Source organism: Parus major, chromosome 12 (genome assembly GCF_001522545.3).
Source record: "Parus major isolate Abel chromosome 12, Parus_major1.1, whole genome shotgun sequence".
Taxonomy (NCBI): domain Eukaryota; kingdom Metazoa; phylum Chordata; class Aves; order Passeriformes; family Paridae; genus Parus; species Parus major.
The window spans coordinates 13028726-13050363 of record NC_031781.1 but is presented as its reverse complement, the minus strand read 5'-3'; the positions used below and the strand labels follow the sequence as shown (position 1 = coordinate 13050363).

The window sequence follows — 21638 nt, the reverse complement described above, 5'->3', positions numbered from 1 at the left end:
TGCATGGTCTCTTGATGTCACCACCCTCATACAACCACCTGCAACTGACACCACAACCTGCACCAGGTTTTTCCCTGCCAAAAGTCTGATTGTTATGGAGGGAGCTGAAGAGCCAAGGCTCTGTGAAGGCAATCCACAGAGGGTTGGCACCAAGGGACATCTTTACTGCCAAGCTGCACAGCCAATCGTGCCCAAAGTGCCTGAGACCCAGCACAGTTGGAATTCCAGCCCAGCTGTAACAAGCACACGAGGAGCACTGCGCTGCTGGCCGCTGTGAAGGATTAGAGGCTTTCCAGAGAAGCACCACAGCCCAAAAGCTTCATGCTGGAGCATCCCATGTTCCCTGGAGTCTGGTCTGTACCCCCAGCACCTGCACTTGCAGCTCTCTTTACACTCACATTTTAAGCGGGGCAGAAAACATAGCATGATAACAAAGACATATTAAAATCTCCTACTTTTAGGGGCAAGACACTGTATGTCTCAGTTACATATCTCAGATGCAATGCAAGCAGTAATGAAGGAAGGAAGGGGGCACTTTCTAAAAGGCACACACAGGCTGGGCATTTAGGACACAAATGCAGTATTTAAAAAAATTGCTTCTGACACAAGAACAGCTGACAAGACATAATCCCCACAGCTCAGCATGAATTTATACAGTCTTTCAACAACTCTATTAGACAGGTGTGGTAGCAGCCAGCTGTACTGCACACACAGACCAAGTTTCTCTAAGCCCTGAGTGCCCATCTGGCCCTGCACACTGAGGTGGTGCCACCTGCCCAGGCATCACCCTCCTCTCCCAGCACCATCTGTCCATAGAGGGGGATCGGTATCAGCCCGAGGGGTAGCGCAGAGCTGGTCTAGGTAATGAGTGAGCTCAGACTCCAAAATGATGGATGTTCCCATCCAAAACACAGGGACCCCCAAACAGCTCTGCCCAGACAGGTTTAAAAGCCACCTTTATTCTGGCCTTTAATTCTCTGCTGAAGTCATGAGCAGGGACAAGTCAAGCCATAAGGCGGGGTGGGCTGCATGCTATTAGGAAGGTAAGCTTATTAGCTGAAATGTAATAAATCTCTGTAGATATCTGGAATAGCAGAAGGCAACAGTTTGCTTTGCCATATCACTAGTAATGAGTTGGCAAGAGGAGAGCATTCCAAAACGTTAACCTAAAGCTTAATTTGACTGGTATGTGCTGTGGGAGAGTACTTAATAAGACTGGTTCACCCAAGATGGGGAACTGTCTGTCTGTTCATTCCTCCCATGAAATGCAGGAGGATATAAAAGAATGTGATTTTAGCAGTTTAGAATACAAAATGATGAGGGGAAAAAAAATCTTTGAAAAGTGATTGATGCAGTCTAATCATGTTTCACACAAGAGCATTTCAAATTATGTTAGATATTTTTATAGGATCTAGATATGATAAAGTAGGTTTGCCAGGTAGCAAGGCAGGCAGGAAGGAATAAGGAGTAAGAAAATAATAAAATTATTTTCTTACTTTTAACACAGGCATATGGATAATGCCATACAAACCACACATAAAATGCACCAAAAAAATTCCTAGCTTAGCTGTTAAGGTTATGGAGCTTTGCTTTCTAATCAACACTTACCCATAAAGCTGTTTTTAAATATTGATCTGATATCATGATCCCAAGGGAAAATAAATATCAAAAGGGGTGATTTAATTCAATATTCCTGGTTCCTGCGTAACCATGATCCTATTTCTTCCAAAACCCAGAAAGCAGTAACTTAAGTGAAGCTTACAGATCAGCTAATATATTTACAGCCTTAAAATAACATGAGACACACTATAAAATACACTGGGATCCAAAGTTAATCTCTTTTAGCAATATTCTTGCAGCAAGTAAAGATGAATTTTACGGTGAAAAAAATCCATTTTATCAGGAGCAAGACTGAGCTTTCTAATAACCAAGCTTCTTTCTAATGTGGTACATCATTTTACTTTACTCATAAAGAACACTTTGCCAAATCTCCAGTTAGGCTTCATTTGATACAGCAGAGATGTTGCAAAACCAATACCCTCTTTCAGAAAGTCTCTTTAGACTTGATAATGACCACATTCCAATGCATTTTTGATGCACAGAAATGGTACAGTTACAATCAGCAGCTAAATACTGTTCTGATGGTGTCAGCCAGACAGCTTTTCCTTGGCTCCTCAGAGTTGTGAAGCAGTTGCAAACACCATAAGCTCATAGGAAAAATCCTGCTCCATCAAAACTCACTATTCAGAGGTGCTGAACAGATTTAAGTCATCTTTATTTAACACGTTTCACTTTTCTGCATAGAATAAGATGGTGATTGGCATTCTTGACTGTCACCTATCTCCAGCAGAGCATAAGAGCACATCCCAGCTTCTGGGCTGGTTTTGTTCTGGAAACTCTTGATACCAGCCCACCTGAACTTTAAACAAAAGGAGGTTTAAATTACTCAAACCAGGACCACTGAGCTCATTTGGAACTCATCACCTTAGTCAAATTAGTGTGCTTTTCAGTGAATCCCAGATGTAGAAGATACATGTGAAAGCTACTATAAAGTTATGCTGTAAAAGGGTTCCCAGGTTTACATACCCTCAGCTCCACCCCATAAACTTGAAGATTTCTGATTTAGATTCATAGGAGGTAAAACATCAGGTACCAGGATTGCTCTGGGCAAGCTGCCATCTCAGCTGCAGAATTATTTTGGGGTGATCTGCCATCAGCGTTATCAGCTAAAACATCAGTTATACATACAAATGTCTACATCTGTATAAAGACATCAAGAAGGGACCACACTAGATTATGATTTACTTTCATTGCCTTTTTTTTTTTTTTTGACCTCTGGAATGAAAATCATGGGCTAAGAACACCCTCAATAATCATCTCTCCCACAGTCATCCTGCAGCACAAAAATTACAGACAGCAAAACCCAGCAACAACTCAACCCTCTGGCAGTAACCTGTAACACTGGACTTACAGTAATTTAGGACAGATGATAATTCAATAACTGAGGGACATTTTCCCACATGCTTGCTCTGCATCATGTGCAATGTTTAGGAATTGCAGAAGAAACCACACAAATCATTGGTAACAACTGGGGTGGTGCTTACACAGACACGCCAACCTGACACCAATCCATGTGACCCTGAAAGCTCCCAGCCATCCTCTTCTCTCCCTTGCATGCTTTCATGCCTTCCCATCACTTGTGATCTGGGAAAATACTGACATTTCAGCCAGACCCGCTCTGTGACTTAGGCTGAGCAGCGTGGGCAGCACAAAGACACAGTCAGGATGACTGTGTAACCACCTCACTGACTGTACAAAAAACATGACACGTTCCATTTATTTGTACAAAAAGAGCCCTAAGTAATTCTTACATCTCACGGCAACCTATTAACAAAAAGAGGCTTTGTGAATGGAGTATCTGGGTAAACACTTCAAACAAATACATCAATTATGCATAGTCCGTACACTTTTTCCACCTTAGGGATCAAACTGGAACGAGACTAAAGAATTACGTTTTATTTGTATTAAAAATGTATCAGCTGCTGTCCGAGAAGGTTTTCCAGAACATTTGGTATGCTACCCAGGAAATTCTGTCTGAAGCTTGTATTGTTTATTCTTGCCAATACAAGGAGAAACGTGGCACTGTTATAGCTGAGAACTACAGTAATAATTCTTCAGGCAGAACAGCTTGTATTTAATAACTTTTTCATCTGAGCCAGAAGATCTGAAGTGAAAGGAAGCCCCAATTTTACCCATCTATTTTATATATTCAAGCTTTATAACCAATCTCTCTTTTATGGCAAAAAGTGAAACTCAGCAATCACTTATGAATAGATCCTGTGCTCACCTTTGCTTAAAATGTGCCATAACACTAACTGGTAACCAGACACATAGAAGACTTTGCAGTTTCATGGAAGATACAGAGGGCAAAAACAGGCCTAACTTTTCTAAGGGTTAAACAAATCCTGTTCAAAATCCTGCAGAACTGGGTAACATGTGGACTGGAGAACTGGAGTTTCCTGGCTCAAATGTAAGATTTCTCCATCTACATCCCATGAATGTAAACCACATGTAATACATTTAATCCTCTCAGAGACAAATGGTCAGAGAGCTAGATGAATACAGAGCCTGTTTAAAAAAAAATATAAATTCAAAAAATCAAATTTAATTTTAAAATAAGATGGGCAGACAATCATAAAAAACTATCTTCCTGGAATCCAGGCTAGGTATCTAAAAACTGTGAGAAAACTGGGACTTCCCAGAGGCAGCTGTTCTGCTTGGGAGAGAGGAGAGGAAAGGTGATGAATGTATATCTTTACATCTCCTGTGATTCTGTAACTGAGATTAATTTTAGCAAAACTCTCCAAAAACTTAGATAGCAAAAAATTGATTCTTTATTTACAGCTTCTCTCTCTCTCTGTCTTAAAGAAAAGGTCAAGTCAAAATGAACCAGATTTGGAACATGTAAGGAGGACAGGGATGAAGCAATCATTGCTACCCCAAAGTTACAAACAAGCCAGATTTGATGTCTTCTCAATGCTCAGAGACACAAAAAGGGGCTGTTGTCCCTTCCCTGAAGCAGTGATGGAGCCTGCAGGAAGGCTGGGGTCCCTCCACGCTGTCTGAGCTCTAGGTTTGCTTTGTGATGTTTGACAAAATGACCAAGTGATGCATCAACAATGCACAACAGAGAGCAAAATGCAAAAACTACTACTGTAGTTAGGGAACTAATTTGTGTTTTAGTCTAATGATTATAATCAGTAGACTTCCTGAGTTTTAATCTTCCTGAACCACAAAGGGGTGAGATTATAGGCTGACAACTGTAATTTTTATATATTTCACATATAAGTGTCATTTCCAGGAGCCTGATAATAAAAACTCCAGAAGACATTTTCTGTAAATTTAAATTTTTTTATGGCATGGCTACAATATAGTTGTTTTGTTTTGTTTTTTTAAACAGGATATTTTTAAATCACAGAGAAGTAAATTGCTGTGTTTAAGAAGCTGACATTAGACTCTATAAATATTCCTAAACTGATCCCACTTTTGAACATCAAGGGTGAGAGAAAAGAAAGGGAAGAAAAGAATACACAAATGCATGCTGATCAAGTTCTTGAGGCAAGTAATTCAAATAAAACCACTAAAATATAAGGGGACAGTTATGAGAATTAATGCTAACAAGTTGGTATGTAATTTAATGAAGCAAGTTAATAATGGCATTCCGCTTGGGATTAATCTCAATCTATTAATCAATTAAGAATCATTCAGAAAGCAAACAAAAACCCTGTAGGTCAAAAACATTTACAATGTTGTAAACTGTAAGACAGTGATCCTAACATTCAAATGAACATTAAACCAGAAGAACACAGAGATCTACTCCCATGAAACACGTACAACCACCCTCATTAATGGTTATGACTGATCAAGATCAAGACATTGAGGACACACCCCATAAAATGTACAGAGCATTTTTCATATTTGCAGCATTGTAGAACTTTGCAGTCCAAGTCCTGTCAACAAGAAGAAAATTTGCAGTTCCTTCCTAATACCAATAATTGTGATTTTTTTTATTAAATAAATTGGACCATAGGACTGTGATTTATCACAAAAAGCAGAAGTCACTTGGTAACCCATCCCCACTGCTATTCCCCACTGCTGCATCCAAACCAGAGACAGCACAAGTTGTGAGTTGTGGTCTCAGACTTCTCAGTTAAGAAAGCATTGACAGTGCATTTGGGAGAAAGAAAGGATCTAATTATAATTTTTATGTTCAATTAGATTTTTTAGATGCTTTGGAAATTCATTTCCTTAGATATGTCTGAGATGGAAAACAAAATAAAAGCCAAAGACTCCGTGTATTCTGGTATTTTTCTCTGGTACTGTAAAAAGAACTGCTTGGTACTGCTTTCAGAACAGCCTTTAAAACCCAATCTAACAAAAATGCTTAAACTGAAATGCATTTTGGAGGTCATCAGACTTTTGCCTTAGTGGAAAATACCCTGAACAAGCTCATAGAGTGAAGAGAAGAAAGGAAAGGAAGACCATTGCTTGGGCACTGAAGAAGTGCACATAAGGTAAATTACCCTTCTACACAGCACAGTCAGCCTGTGGATAGAAAAGTTTCAACACAGCAGGTTGCAGCCATCATGATCTAGAGACTGCAAATGCCTCTTGGCAGAACACAGGCAAGCAGAAGTGGAACGATGTGTTTGCTTCCAAGAACGATCTGTTTCAGCCGCCCTGTCAGTCTGTGCCTCCAAATCCAGCCCCGCTTTCGCTCACACATTTGTACCTCTTTCCTCCAAGCAGGCTCGCTCAGGATGTTCAGGCTGCTGTGTGAACACCTCTGCTCTTCACACTCACAGATTTATCCACATGAGCCCCTTCTCATGCCAAGCCATGCCAGGCGTGTGGGCAGAGCCCGAACCCTCAGCACGCTGCCCGCAGACAGAACCTGTGCTCGTGTTTGTGTGGGATGTGACACGAGGGAATCCCGCGAGCCCAGGCTCTGCACAGCAGCCCAGCAGCAAGGGCTGTCTCAGTGCTGCTGGCAGTGCACTCAAAGTTCAGGGAACCAAAGTGCATCTGGTACAGAAAGCCCCCCAGGTGAAAGGGCCACTGGTTCTTCAGTGCAATTCAGCTCAGAATGAGCTCATTCATTCTGAGTGAGTCTCTTGAGTCCAGCAGCACTGAGTGATGAACTGGGCTCACAAACCCTTCCTAGCTCTCTGTGCTCCTCAAATTGCTCACATTCAGGTCCCAGGGCTCACCCTGCAGTCTGTCCTGTCCTTACCTTCTTACTGCCCTCCTTTTTGAGAGAGGGATGCAGCTCTGCCCTTCTCACAACTGCATCGCCCTCCACAACTAAAAGCCTTTTGAAGCTTCTCTACTAAACTCAAGACTTCATCAGGGATTGTTTGCCTCGTGCTCTCAAGAGTCAGCCTGCTCATTTATTTACCAAAATAAAGGATGAAGAACATTACTACAAGAAACCTTAATTAAAAAAAAAAAAAAAAGTGTTGTAAACAGCAGTTTTACTACTAAATACCATTTGAAACATGACTAATCTGGGCAGAGGTATGGATCAGAATATGGTCTTATTGTTAAGCACTGGAAATTTAGTAAGCTTGAAAATTGGAGATATATAGATATATATTTTACTCTCAGTTATTCTCCATCTGTTCTCCCTTTCCTTTCTTATTTTACATAAAATATTCAAAAAATATTCACGTTTCCCTAAGAAACTTTCCACATAAGTTGAAATAAAAATCAGAATTTTGGGCTTAGTTTAAAAAAAAAATATTTTGTTTTCTTTAATGGAAAGGGTAGAATAGATTTTTATAGAAAGAGCTTCCATGAGTTTTTGTCTTCTACCCAAACCCTCCCCCTATCAAAATGGTTTCAGAGGAAGTTGTTTGATCAGCATGAGCACTTGTTATTAGGCACCCAAACTTGCATGTTTTGGCTAAAAAAACCACGTCTGGAGGCAGGTCTGTGCCACTGACAAACTGAACTCTACTCAAATGTAACAGACCTTAAGAATTATTTTTAATTTAATTTAATTTTAAAATTTTAGTAACTACTAATGTTTTCATACAACTGCAACATTTCAAAAGGCTGTGAAACTGGACTAAGTAAAGAAGAATACATTTCAAATTGTTTTGCTTGTATTCACCTTCATGGATTGTTATTGGTATACAGCTACTGAATAAGGAGCTGTACATATCTTCATGGTATGAAGATAATAAAAATATACCTGTACTGATACTAAATAACATTGCTAATCAATAATAACAGTTTTATTATTCATGAGCCACTATTAATAAAACCCCACAGATTCTAATGTAAACATTTAAAAAAATTAATACTGTAATTCAATTTTAAGTTCTTTACGTCTATCTGAAGTCAATTAAAATAAATGAAAAGTCTCTCAATGACTCTGGATGATGCTCTGCATGTTAATGATGCCATGTGTTATTTTCACTATTGCAAATCACCTCTAGGATATTGCCTAAACACTGGAGTACTGATTATGCTTCATGTAGGTGGATATAATGTTCCAAGAGAAGTGCACACCTCTCTCTCCATTCTCATTGTCAAAATCAATCTCGTTTTGTTCAGACTTTCAAAAAGCATTAGAATAAGGGCAGGGCAGAATCAGGGAATTTCCAGGAACTGAGATGGGAACATGGGACTCTGTCTCCTACTGGATGTGGTTTTCTCAACAGCCACCGTATTTAAATCACTTATTCACTGAATCTATTTAGTTATGGTGGCAAACACATGAAACAGTTAATGAAAAGGAAGAACAGGGAACAAAAAGGCTTCCAAGGGAAGTTAAAAGCTGAATTCTGTTGTTTGAGAAATATACATTTAAAAAGCATATTTTTGGCAAATATTCAATAGCTTTGATGGTGTTCCACCAATTTATTCTGTGTTCAGCTCATTTAGGCCCCTGTGAAAAGTGAGTGATTGATCATATTGATGAAGCAGACCAAGAACTACTACCAAAAAAATCTCACAAAAAGCAAGGCCACAAACATGCATTTTTCTGAAGAACAAATATCTGGATACATGAGTAACTAGTAAATATAAAGAAATTTATATGCAAATAATACATACACAGATCTGAAAGTTAAAAGGGATACAGAGTAGCTTTTTTTCAACAAACCTAAAAAGACATGTCAGTATTGGAAGGCAACTCAGCTTAAGACATGTAAACCCCTTGATTTTTATCCCATGTACTTTTAAAAATACTGCTAGTTGCACATTTGCTGCCAAGTACCTAATTACCTTTAAAAATCTAGCTCTGCACTGCTGAAGCTCTTGAGTGATCGAGGTATCAACATCACTCATCATTATGGAGCTAATTTTAATGATGAAAGCATTGCTAAAAGTTATTTTAAAATTCATTTTTACTTAATTTCTTTAGAGATGATTTGTTTGAGTACCTGAGACACAGTAACTAATCACTGATGGTTTTCTCTGCAAATATAAAATAGATTTATATGCCCTCCCGGTAGGAACAAGAATTCCATCACCTCCTCCTGAATTTCTGAGCTATCGAATATTTGATGAGTGCTTGGGGAATCAGTATTGTGCCTTTTCACAGCAGTAATCAAGGAATGAAGTATTCTCTGCCATAATGAATATACTGCAGGACTAAAAGATGAATATTTCAAATGCAAAAGCAATATGTTTGTTTTGAACACTTTCAAGTTTGGATTTAATAAAGCAAGTAGTGAAGTATGCAATGAATTATATTGTTATATGGTTAAAACAGAGCTGTGCAATATGTCTGAATGCATTTAATCCAAGTAACTACTCATTTTAAATGTGACTTATAAATATGTATTACATGTATGATGAACAGATGACTCAGGAACCATGAGAGACCTGGGCCTTGCCTTCCATTCCTGGTTTGCTTCAAAGCTAGCTCAGCCTGACAATTAACCAAGGCCCAGAGCCAGAACATCATTAACTACAAGCTGAATCTTACGTGGGCTGAAATTAAACACGCGCACCAACTATTCAAGTTAGGATCACTTAAATCAAGCCTGAGGTGCCTTGCTGGACTGGGACCTGCTACATGTGTTCCAGCAGCTGCTGGGTCCCAGTGTGCAGCCAGAAGCTCATTTAGGATTCCCACAAAACAGGGCCCCTCATCTGGGTCCATCAGTACCCTTCCTGTAAATCCAGCAGCCTTTCCTGCCAGCCAAGAGGGTGCTGTCAGCAGGAGGTGATGGGCTTGTCAGGCTGAACATCTCCTACCAGCTCCAGCTTCACTCTAACACCGAATCACTGCAAGGAATGGCCATAATGTGTTCCCCTGAAAAACCTGTCTGAAGGCAAGGTCTCATTTGTCATGGCATTCTCTCCTTTGTCTCCAGGGGATTTTGATTTTTGCTACAATAACAAGTGAGTTCTCTTTGACAACAAAGAAAATCCAGGCAGAGATTTGAGGCCAGTGCACCTAATTTGCAAATTGACAATACCTGCTATAGAGTCCCCACAGTGCTATTTTGTGTGAGACCCTCTCAGTGTCTATCCACAATGAAATACAGAGATGAGCAGTTATAGCAGTTTGTATTTGCAAGAATTGTTTCTTAGTTTGGTAATTTTTTTTTTGTCAGATCAACCAACCTGCAGCACAGAAACAGAAATAGCATTTATCAACAGAGCTTAAAATGAAAGTAATGAGAAAAGCACAGCTTTAATTACAACGAAATTCCAAGTGCTTCAATTATCCAAGTTCAGAACCAATGTACTTTACCTGGAAATTGCCCCTGAAATAATGAATTCAATAAGGAAAATTCTTGTATAGTCCAAGTTAAATTATTTAAAAAGGAAGAAAGAGGGTACTTAATTATTTAATGTTTCACCAATAATTATATAGTTCAGTATAATGTTCACTCATCGGAGAACCTGATTTTCAAAGGAACATTTATGAACATCATTCAAACAAAAAACACCTGCCAGACTATAAACTCAGCCAGTGTTGTGCACATTCACTCCAACACAGCATTACCACATTAGCAAAAATCCAAGTCTTAATGGCAAACATATCCAATAATTTATGTTAAAATATTTACACAGAAAAGCAAGCATGATACAGTTTTGCAATGCATTTGGAAAAAACAGTATGACCTCTCTTGCTACGATTTTTAAAAGCTGTGTTCCAGGTAAATGATTTCAAGATGGGACCAAAGCTCTGCAAAGTAGAAAGCTGTTAGTACTTGAACAACCTAAGCTGCCAATCAAAATGTGACCATGGACATCTTAGGGACATTTCATTCAAAAGTCACTAGGAATCAATTTTAAAAGACAGCTTTAAATTAGCTGCATGAAATACTAGCCATGGCAAATTTATCTGTATGGAGTCCTGGGGAGCAAGGTTCAGGGAACACCAAGTATTTCTCAAGAAAAACATTTTCCCAAGTCACAGATCAACAAGCCCAGCACATCATACACAGCTGAGGGGGCTAAAACAGAACCTTGGTCAAAAACAGTAGGGATCTACAAAGGATATCAGCATCCATTAATAACCCTATGTACAACAACAATTCAAGCCCTATGGGACTAGTTCTGGAAAATCCTCATGATGGCCAAAATAGCAGCTGTCACACTGGTGTCCCTGAAGATTATTTACAGGTGCCAGAATTCAGTACATGCCCTTCTAGAATGAGGACTCTGGGCATTACAAATCTTCCTTGACTGTTCTCTTTCTTGGAGAAAAGCTGCCCAGAAAGAAAACCTGCTACACTCACAAGTTTAACAACACAGCACTGATTTCTCATTTCAACCCAAAAGAAAAGGAAAATATACCAAAACCCCCCAAACCATTTCCTTGCAGCTGCAAAACAGGTCATCCCTGGGTCACTTTGCCAAGAATTACCTTGACCCCACACTCTGGAAAAGATCAGAGAGGGCTCATCCCTAATGGCCTCAGATTTCACAGCTGCCAGAACAGAGGAGCCCAGCTGCACCATCATCCCGACCTTACAGCCCCATGTCCTGTGGCTGGCAGGGATGGAAATGATGGAGATTTCTTGTTTCCCTGAGGGGACTACAACACTCAGTTGGAGTCTTGAAAAGCCTGAGGTCTCTGACAATCAAAGATGGGTTTTTTAATTGCATAACACACTATTTTAAGTTATTTAAATGGCTCCCTTGGAATCGTGGAAAGAGAGACTTACAGTAAATGCAGCACTTGGCTTTGCAGGTGGGGAACACCAAACACAGTCCCACCACAATTTTAAGACCCTGTAAAAAGAAGGGATTTAGGGAATACATGTCACATACAGACTAGGAGGTGATGTGACATGGGGCAGTGCTTCACATGGCTGATATGAAGCCCATCAGGGTAATTTAGCAGTTGAATTGCAGACAGATGATGCCACAACACACGGTGCACACCATGACACAAACCCACACTCCTGACACGGCACAAACACCAAACCCACAATGTTTCACTGTGCTATAAACCAGCCTTTGGCTGTTCTGCTTCTGAACTTCGTATGGCCAAATGCAACTTACCCAAAGCTTCCCGTAGTACACTGAGATTAAAAAGTCTGGGGAATCATTATCATGCCATGCCACTGTAAATTATCACAGCTCCACCAACTTTGCCCTAATATGAAATGCCACAGAAGTGCTCAGAATCCAACAGTGATGAATTTAACATGCCTCCTTCCACTATCCTGATGTCAGCAGAGTTACAGCAATTTATGCAATACAAGGATCTTTCCTTTTCTCCTTATCAAAGCATTTGATCAAAATCAGTGACATGCAAAAAGACAACCTTACTTAATTTGAGCAGCAGAGTCAGGCTTGTCACTCTAACATCATAAGAAAAAGGGAGGTATTTACATATGGGTACTTGCATATTCCTTTTTATCTGGCTTCACAAAGATAACAGCAAGATCACTTTCTTCCTCAGTAAAAACTAGAGTGAAACCTCACAAAAGATCAGTGTTTTCCCTTGCTCTTCCCTCCCTCCTTTCCTTTCTTCTGAAAAGCAAGACCTCAAGACATTTCAAATCTTCATTAGCTACTTCTCTGCCTGTGACAGTCTGGTGGTGTGGAGTGGCTCCAGCTCTCTCTTCAATTCACCCTCGAGTCAGAAAGGTAAGACCCTGTTTCTGACGTGAGGTGACAAGGAGCTCACACTGCTGAGTGCCACTGCCACAGGTGACACTCCCATCACCAGCACTGCTCCCTGCCCCACACCACAGATCTGGGGCATGTGGAACCACAAATGAGCTCACCCAGCAGCCCCAGATCTGCATCTCTCACAGGATGCATTTCAAACAAGTGGATGCATAAATTCACTCATTCCTAAACCTGGTCTGTTCAAGAACTTGTTACTATGACAATTTAGAAGAAGCTGCTACAGATAAGATTGATGAAACGTATTGATTAATTTTTTCTCAAGCTACATTTGAATTTTAAGTTTTCCTTAAACAAAACCAGTTGGTGTTGGTTTGTTAGTATTCCAGGGACTGCAGCAATGTGCTTCAGCAACAAGGGAAGTTCCATGATAAATGTGCTCTCCAATCTGCATCTGTAGAGTAGCTATAAAGTCAGAACAATCCAGGCAAAATTTTTCATTATGTTTTTAAATATACTTATTTACATTTTAAATCACACATAGACAATATGAAGTATCTTTCACTCAGACAGGTGGGAACAAGAAAACAGATGCATCCATTAAGCTTGAAACAATTCAATGAATTAAATAGTACTTGGTGAACACTTTGGTTTATGGATATAGCCTTTGTTTTAACTTACTTGAAAAAACACGGCCATGGCTCCTACCACCCTGTTTTCTAGAACTGCTGTTCCAAAACTGTCAAAGTCATCAGGATTGTAGAAGTAAATCTGCATCTGCAAAAATTAAAACCAACAACAGAATCACATTAGTGTTGATTCATACAGCTTTCACATGATGTAATGCATACATGTTGTATGTAAACCCAGTGTTATGAACCTGAGATAAAGGAATTCTGCTGAACAATATTGTTTAAACAGCATCTTGATTAATAGCATGACTGCCCTGCTGGGACAGAAAGCAGGGAACAGAGTTGATGCAATGCATTTTAATACCAAATCCAAGGGTAAACAGTATGGCCAGTCTGTTCAGATGTTAAACTTTGTGCTTTCTGCCAGCATCTCTTCATTTCTTTGCACATTGAAGACTCATCTCCCGCTCTGTTAAATGTGCTAAACATATTTATCTCAAAATCCATAGAGAATTTTGAAAAGGATTTCAATGTTTAGAGTTATTCCTTTACTCCTAAAGTAATTTGTAAGATAAAAGTCTGTCTCCATAGCAATGCATTTTTATGAGCCTCCGATATTCAGGTCTATCAGTTAAGGTCACATTTCTCCCTGTCTTCAGTTAAATTTCATGACTTTTGTTTCCAAAGCGTTAGTACTCTGCAAAAAGTGTGAGACAAAACCATATATATTGATGTGATGTTTTTAATGAATAATAACTGTTAATAAACAAACCCCAAGTAAGATCAGGTGAGAAGAATGATTACCCCAAAGTAACAAGTGCTGGAGTTACACAAATAGAAGAGGACCAAGAACAGCTTCCTCTACACACTCTGCTGGTTAAACAATCTCACTCCACATGCCATGAATACAGGCAGCCCACAGAGGCCTGTGGGTGCTCATGCTCTTAATTTCCTGTATGGTTCTCATTCCATTTCCCACAGTTGTTGAGCTCACGCTTTTGCCAGCTGTCAGAACACATGCAGCTTCTCCAGTAGTTGTCCAACCCTTCCATTCCAAAAGAAGCCCCTTGTGTTAGTCCATCTCTATCAGCCACGATTTGCTCTGAAAGATCTGGTTTGAAGCACACAACTCTCCCTTCTCAACACTGCACCATGCAGGTGGTGTATAGTCACAGAATAAATTCAGTGTTGGTAACATCTGTTGTAGGCGTACCCTACACAGCACAAATTAAAACCACATACCCAATGGTGACAGCCAAGCACAAGGACTGGACTTCACAGCAGTTGCTCCTGTGGCCATTCAGGGAACTTTCTAGATGGATCTCACAACCCAAACCAGCACTGGCCGGCTGATGTGTAGAAAAAAAATAAATCTCTTTCTGGCTATGAAATGGGAATGGACCCCTTGGCTTCTCTGCCAGTAGCCTCTTGCTGAAGCTGTGCACTCACTCTGCTGGCCACCACCAGCACCTGCCCCTTTCCCAGCACTGCAGTGATGGTAAGAGACAGGCACACAGCTCATGGTTTGAGGGAGAAGTAAGGTCTAGCTGAGACTGTCTGTGCCTCCCAACACACTGCTGGTCTGACCATGGCTCCTTCCAGCAAGTCTGTCTGCAGGACCCAAACACTTGTTTGGGTTTTTCCAAAATAGTGCTGCATGACACATCCTATGATATTCACAAAAGCACTCTTCCCCATATTTTGTACATGCCAAGAGAGATGATACCCTTTTGTTTTGCACAGATACATTCCTATTCACATTTACTGATTCCCAGGCTTCTGACTGTATATACTGGCTATAGCAGATAGGTGCTTTGCCAGTATTATACAGTTAAAAAAAATCACCACATAAGGAAAAAACCAACATGAAGATCAGAGCATTCAGAGGCAGAGGTACTTTTTTCAGCAGGAGGAAGACCACACTCCAAATAACCCACAAAGAAATGAAAAAATTAGGCACTTACACTAGCTTTATAAAATTTCAAAGCAATTTTCTTCCCCTTCTTTGGCCTTCCTATTCCCAGCATACTCACGGCACACACACAAATGCTGACAATATCTTACAGAGGTGGCAGTACCTCCAGATTCTGACAACTTGTGGATTGAACAAATGCAGAGCAAGGTGCAGCCATACATTGATGTAGAAATTAGAAGCAGTTTGTTTCAGGTAGAATTGCTTAAACTTCAGTTTAGCCAGCACAGACCAAACCTAGCAAAACACTCACAAATTACATTTTGCTTCTCTTTAAAATAAAGTTTAAAATTATCTATGCCTTACATAAAACATTTCACAATATATTCCTCACAGGAATTTCTGAAGAAAAGCATCACAGAGTGAGTTCAGCATATGCCAGAATCATTTTGGATCAATTTTGCTTATGGCATTTTAAGGAAATTAATTTTTACAATACACTCTTGCATACCAGTGCAAAGGGCTTTGGTAAAAGAGTTTTTCATTCAGATCCCTCATCTTAGCAGTGCAATCTCATAGCCTAATCAAGAACCACACTCTGCCTTGATTACCATACACATTGGAGCATTTTACCACTGCTCCCTGGTGTTTTTCCAGAGAGTGTGGTTGCTCTCTCTGCATCCATCATGTCAAGGGGAACTGTCCCATATGAAAAATTATTGTCATCTGTCATACAGTAGCTTCCTTATGTGCTCATATAGCTAGAAGGAACATTTCAGGAATACAATATCTGAGGAATCACTATTATGTAATTTACACACATACACCCTGCAAAAACAATGTTAAAAAGACAGTAAAGTTACACCCTTAAAGCCTCATGGTTCAGGCTGCTCATAAAACCACACCTGGACACCGCTGAGCATCAGTATTATGGCAATTTTCTAATTATGTGATCACATATTGTTCTCTTCCATAATACAGCCTCATCAGTTTTCCCCAATTTACAATAAAATGCAAATGTATCCAATGTATTTTTGTTCTTTTATTCATAATATACATAATATTGAATGCATTTATCAGTAGATAGTTAATTTAATATTTTCTATGGGTGGGATAAGGTTCTTTATGTACAAAGTGGGAATAAGACAGTTAAATGTAAAATTAATTTCACCGCATACTTAAGTGGCCTAAACATGCTAGAAAATTTTCATTATTACTCCTTATTATATAATTAGTATATACAATATATGGGGCACTTTGCATATAAATGACTTCTACTGTCTCTGCCTGGGATGCAAAAACCAGCAGCACAGAATACAACAAAGAGGCTTTTAAGCTAAAGAAAATTTGGATTCTATTATAATATGCTATTTGTCAAATGCAGAATGGAGAATCACCCAAGCTTACACATCCAACTTTAATTGTGACACTGGCTGATTTCAGCCCCATCCAACAGCCATTTTTGTACATTTTTGCATGTGATTCCACAACAGCTTGTACTTTCCAAAATTAAAAAATTTAAAGGCTGAGAATCCTGCAGTAGAGCCTGAAATGCCCTCTGTAGTGTGGCACTACCTGTGTGCAGTCAGAATGCTCTGTTCCACACATCCCTGCTGACTGTGCTCCAAAGAGCCTTCCCCGTGGCACAGGTCCAGGAGCCCATCAGTGTCCTGTTCTCCATGGCACAATATATGAGATTTACAAGGCTTTCACATCCAGCCCCACTACAACTAACAAGGCTGGGAAAGGTTTACACAGCCTTCTTTCATCTCATGTGTGCAACACAGCAGTGCACTTGCATTTACCTTGTAAAGAGGCATCACAAAGACCACATGTGTCCAAGCAACTTGAAATGTTCAGTATTTTGGTAAAGTCAAGCTGAGACAAACCATCCCTAGTGAAACAAAAGTACTTTTCCTGCAGGAAGAACTCTACATCCTAAAATGCCACCACTAATACTACTGCAGCTACAGAGCTTTACAAAGACAGGGAGAGGGCAAGAGTTTGCTTTTAATGGGAAAACTTCATGCTTTGACACTCTTCACGCTATAAAAGAATTGTTTTCAAACTTGAGAGAGATTTGCTGTACAGCACAGATTTAAGCCTGAAAAAATATCACTGAGGGCAAAATCTTCAGACTGTTACAAGTGCTTTAAAACAGGATTAGGGAGAAAGCCCTCACTCTGCCATAACCCAGGAGATAATCACCAGTCTCCCTGAGAAGACATGTAATGTTTTCTAGTCTCTGCTGTCCAGGAAGATCCAGTGGCCAACCATTACAGTTTCCAAGCACTCAAGGTCTGTCTTTTCCAAATCTGCAACACTTATACAAGTGAAAACACCACATACATCCAACATGTGGCTGATTCTCCAGCTTGGAGAGCCTTTGCTCCTACCCTCCACCATGCCCTGGGGGCAGGAAATTGCCTCCTCCTCAGGACAACCTACTCCCTGCAGAAAACACCATTCTTCAACCGTGTTCTTCCAACCTCTACAGAAATCTGGTGTTACCCAGACCTGGCAAAATATCAGGCCCTACTCTGTGCTCAGATTTTGATGCCAAACTGGGCTGCCACCATGCTGATGTAGGGACAGGCTGTCCAAAATGTGCATATTACTGAGAAATACTGCCCACCAGAGACCAGTTCTGGTTTTATTAAGTGTAATTGCCTCTGAATGACTAAACCCTCATTATGAAATGTCACTGGCTTGCAAGAACTGAGCCTGCTTCCAATGAATGGCTTCTCTTCGCCACCCATCCACAAATAAAAGGCTCTGTCTCTCTGCTTGGCATGACAGGCATCCAGACAGAAATCACCATTTCTGTGCATGACATCTCTTCGCTGTCATTACCCCACTACAAAGACAGAAAGTTTACATCCAATACAGACTGTCATGGCCAAACTCATTCAGCACTTAGGAGAGAAAAGCCACAATGAGCGTTTGATAGATCCCAGAAGATGTGAGTGAGTTCAAAGCAATTCTAAGAGACTGGAAACCAAGCAAGAATATTTTCCATAGACAGATGCCAAGTATTTTAAAAATAAATAATTGAGACTTTTAAATTGGGCTGCTATCACCCTGTGCAACCTCCTACAGCAGATTTCTCTTTAGATTAAAAAATGAACAAAGGCTCATTGTGCTGTCACAGATGTGGAGTACGGAAAATTCAATAGAATCAGGAATTCTGGTGCAAGGGAAAGGATCATCAGAATTATCTTTCTGCTCATTTCCTTCCAGCAATCCAAGGACTACCATCGTAAAAAAGCATAAAAAAATAAAAGGTTTTATAGACCAGCCAATTTTTTTTATGAATTAGGCAGCAAGACGCAGAGGGAGCAGCGATGTGGATTATTATGTACTGCTTTAGAGACTGAGAGTACTTTCAGAGAGCACAACACCCAGGCAGTGCAGGTAGATTGCAACTCTTTGCAGAGTGGTGAAACAAAAATTTTGAAATGTTTGCTTAAAATGATGGAGTTAAGCACTGAATATACTAATTCTTAATTAGTGTCTTAGCTGCTTTCATTGTAAGAATAAATTATTCTCAGCCACTTTTACAACTGGATTTAAAACCTTTTGCACAAAAATAAATTCTCTGCTAAGATTATGAATCATACATGATTTTTCTTAATTGAAAGCTCACATGTAACTTACTTTTGCTTTAAATATGTGCATAGATTTCTAGTGAACTGGATGATGTGATCCATTTGGCTGGAATAAAAATTTTCTACAGACATAATGTAATCTTCACTGCAGCACTAAAAATTCAGAATAACTGTCCTGCAGTCTGTGTGTTTACTGGAGTGTGAGATGTACACTGGGGCAATAAAGTCTAATGTTTGACTTCTCATTATATTCTCTTTAAAAAATCCATGAAACTTATAATTCATAACATATTCAAAATCTGCTTAGGAAAGACAGGGGGAAGAGCGAATCGTGATGTTTCCCAGTTCTCCTACCAGAGCTTGATTGAATAACACAGAGTATATTGCATTCTTTTGAAAAGATAAAGTTGAACAGGAGCAGATAATGGCATGTTTTTCCTGCCTAGTCTATTATTCATCAGTGAATTTTTAACTATACTTAGGCAGGTAGAGAGACGTATTTTGAATGTCATAACTTGGTAGTCTACAGTGCCTAAAAGTGTGCTGGATAAAATTGTAAAACAAAAAGTCAGACAGGGTCTTTGTCCTAATGTAATTGCAACTTGATTATGAATACAATGCTGGGCTGAAAAAAATGAAAGGAGCTGAAACAACAGGAAGAGCAAGATCATGCAAGTAAAATACCAGAATTTAACTCAGTTTAGACATTTGTATCCCTCAGAAGTATGGTAACTTTCCCTTTCATCTTCTTTAACAGTAAGCATGAATTCTTGCTTTGTTGTCTCCAAACAATGCAGTAGGTGTACCAATGCTATAAATTGAGACTAAACAATTTCAGTCTTTTTCAGGTTGAAGGGTGGTAGTTGCTGCACCTTTTGCCCGTAAGTCTACACAAAATTTAAACCTGTGAGTGGTCCTGTGACAGTGCAGTAGAACAGGGAGGAAATCCAGCACTCATGGGATCCCCCTAGACTCCCATGCTTTGCTGGATCACAGCCACATCACTCAGTATCTTGAGCATTAAGTCCTGAATGTTAAGAGAGAAGGACCTTGCCAAGCCAGAAACTTCCCTGATTTCCACTGAAAGAAATAAATACCCCTTAGGCTTGCTCCCATCCCTAACACAAAGATCCATCTCATGTGTACACAGTGAGTCATTACACAAGGAAGGCCCATTTGATGCTAAAAAGCTGCATGTTGCATTCATTTGTATTACTGTAATATGAAAATAACGGTGTCAGTGTTTATGCTTTCCGTAACGTGAAACTTTTTTGCAATTGCTTTGTACTCCGAGTAACAGCCATATGATTCACCATGAAATGAAGTCTGGAAAATCGTTTTGGATAAATGGAACTATAAATTCAATAGAATTTCCATGACAACATAGATTGCAACACTCCACCACAAGTGAAATGTTATAAATCATTCAAAACCAACAAAAAATCAGCAGTAAGTCTTCTCTTTCACAATGCACAAGACCCTTGAATTATAGAGCTGTGGTTATTACCTCCCAGTGCAATGCCTCTTGTTTCTGATCCTCCTTCCTCTGTTACAAGTGTTGTTTCATATTTGACCTCCTTCCAAGCACAGAAGATTATAATACTAACACTTTAATACTAAGACATAAACAAGAACTGAAGCATAACGAGCAGGAGGCTTTTTTGAACCTTTCCTTCTCATCTCCTAAAAATGTTTAAAATATCTTCATTCTGTGGTAATTATACCTGTGTATCCAGATACATCACAGCATCTTGTTAGACACACAAATTTAGGAGGCTCTTTTTCTGGAAACGTGGGTGGCAACTGGTGCAATAGTCAGCTTGTGAAAGGGATGTGAACCACATGTCCAAGGATGGAAGAGATCCAAGGAGAGGAAGTAAAAATAAAAAAAGGCTAAAAGATTGCCCCACACAGTATTGCTCATTTGTACCCTTCCATGAGAGGATTCCTGACAAATGGTATTTCACTTCAAGTCCAAAGAACCGGAATGATGTGATTCCAGGAGAGCCTTCACTGCAATTTTAAAATCACTGTGGCTATTGCCTTCATGCCTGGAAGAAAAACCTTGAAAAGGCAAAGCTCTTTTCTTCCTGAAAAGATTTAGAAGCCCATGAAAACAAAGGAGAGAGAAATAGTTCAGCATTCTGGGGTTTTTTTGTGTAAAATAGGTATATTTCTTAAATATCAAGTCTTCTGGTAACTTAAGAAGTGGCAACCTATTAGCCCTGCAAAGGCTACCAGAGAGTTTCTGCTATCTTGCATTGATCCCTGCCCATTTCTGGACCTCAATTCCTCATGTGGTCATTGTCTATCCCTTCTTGAAGCAGAAGTTCTACAAAAAAAAGTTTTAAAATTTTGAAATTAATGGGAAGAATGACACACAGTTGAAAACAGTGTGAAATTAAGGACCATATGGAGTGTTGTTGGAGGAAAAAGACTTGGAGGCTGCTGTTCACTTGCTTGCTATTGCAATAAGGAAGAGTCACAGAGGTACCTCAGGGAGAGAGTATTGCCTCCTTAATACTGGTACCAACTTCAGCCAGCTCAGAACTGACAGGAGAAGCTGTCATGTTTGTGCTCCATCCCTGAGGCATTCAGGGCCAGGCTGGACAGGCCTCTGGATAACCTCATCTAGTGGAAGGTGTCCCTGCCCATGGCAGGGAGTTGGTATTAGCTGATCTTTAAGGTTCCCTCCAACCCAAACCATTCTATGCCACGTGGTTCACATTCCTTTTACAAGCAGATGGTGCAGAAATCCAGTGCACACAACTGCTGCAGGGCACTGCACCCACACACTCAAGGACATCTTCCCAGGCTCTGGGAAGCCAACTGGTGTCTCACTGGTCTTTACCTCTTCTACCAGAGACTATTTTTGTA

General features: G+C 39.8%; 1 protein-coding gene across 1 annotated transcript in view; it reads right to left on the bottom strand.

The window, feature by feature from the left end:
- The window catches only part of PTPRG (protein tyrosine phosphatase receptor type G), a gene marked incomplete at its 5' end in the record, with an annotated part of 303590 nt that overhangs the window by 120568 nt on the left and 161384 nt on the right, over positions 1 to 21638 (bottom strand). Inside the window, one exon of the mRNA XM_033517345.1 lies at positions 13291 to 13386. Within this exon, the coding sequence (XP_033373236.1) occupies positions 13291 to 13386 (96 nt within the window). The remainder of the gene's footprint in view (positions 1 to 13290; positions 13387 to 21638) is intronic.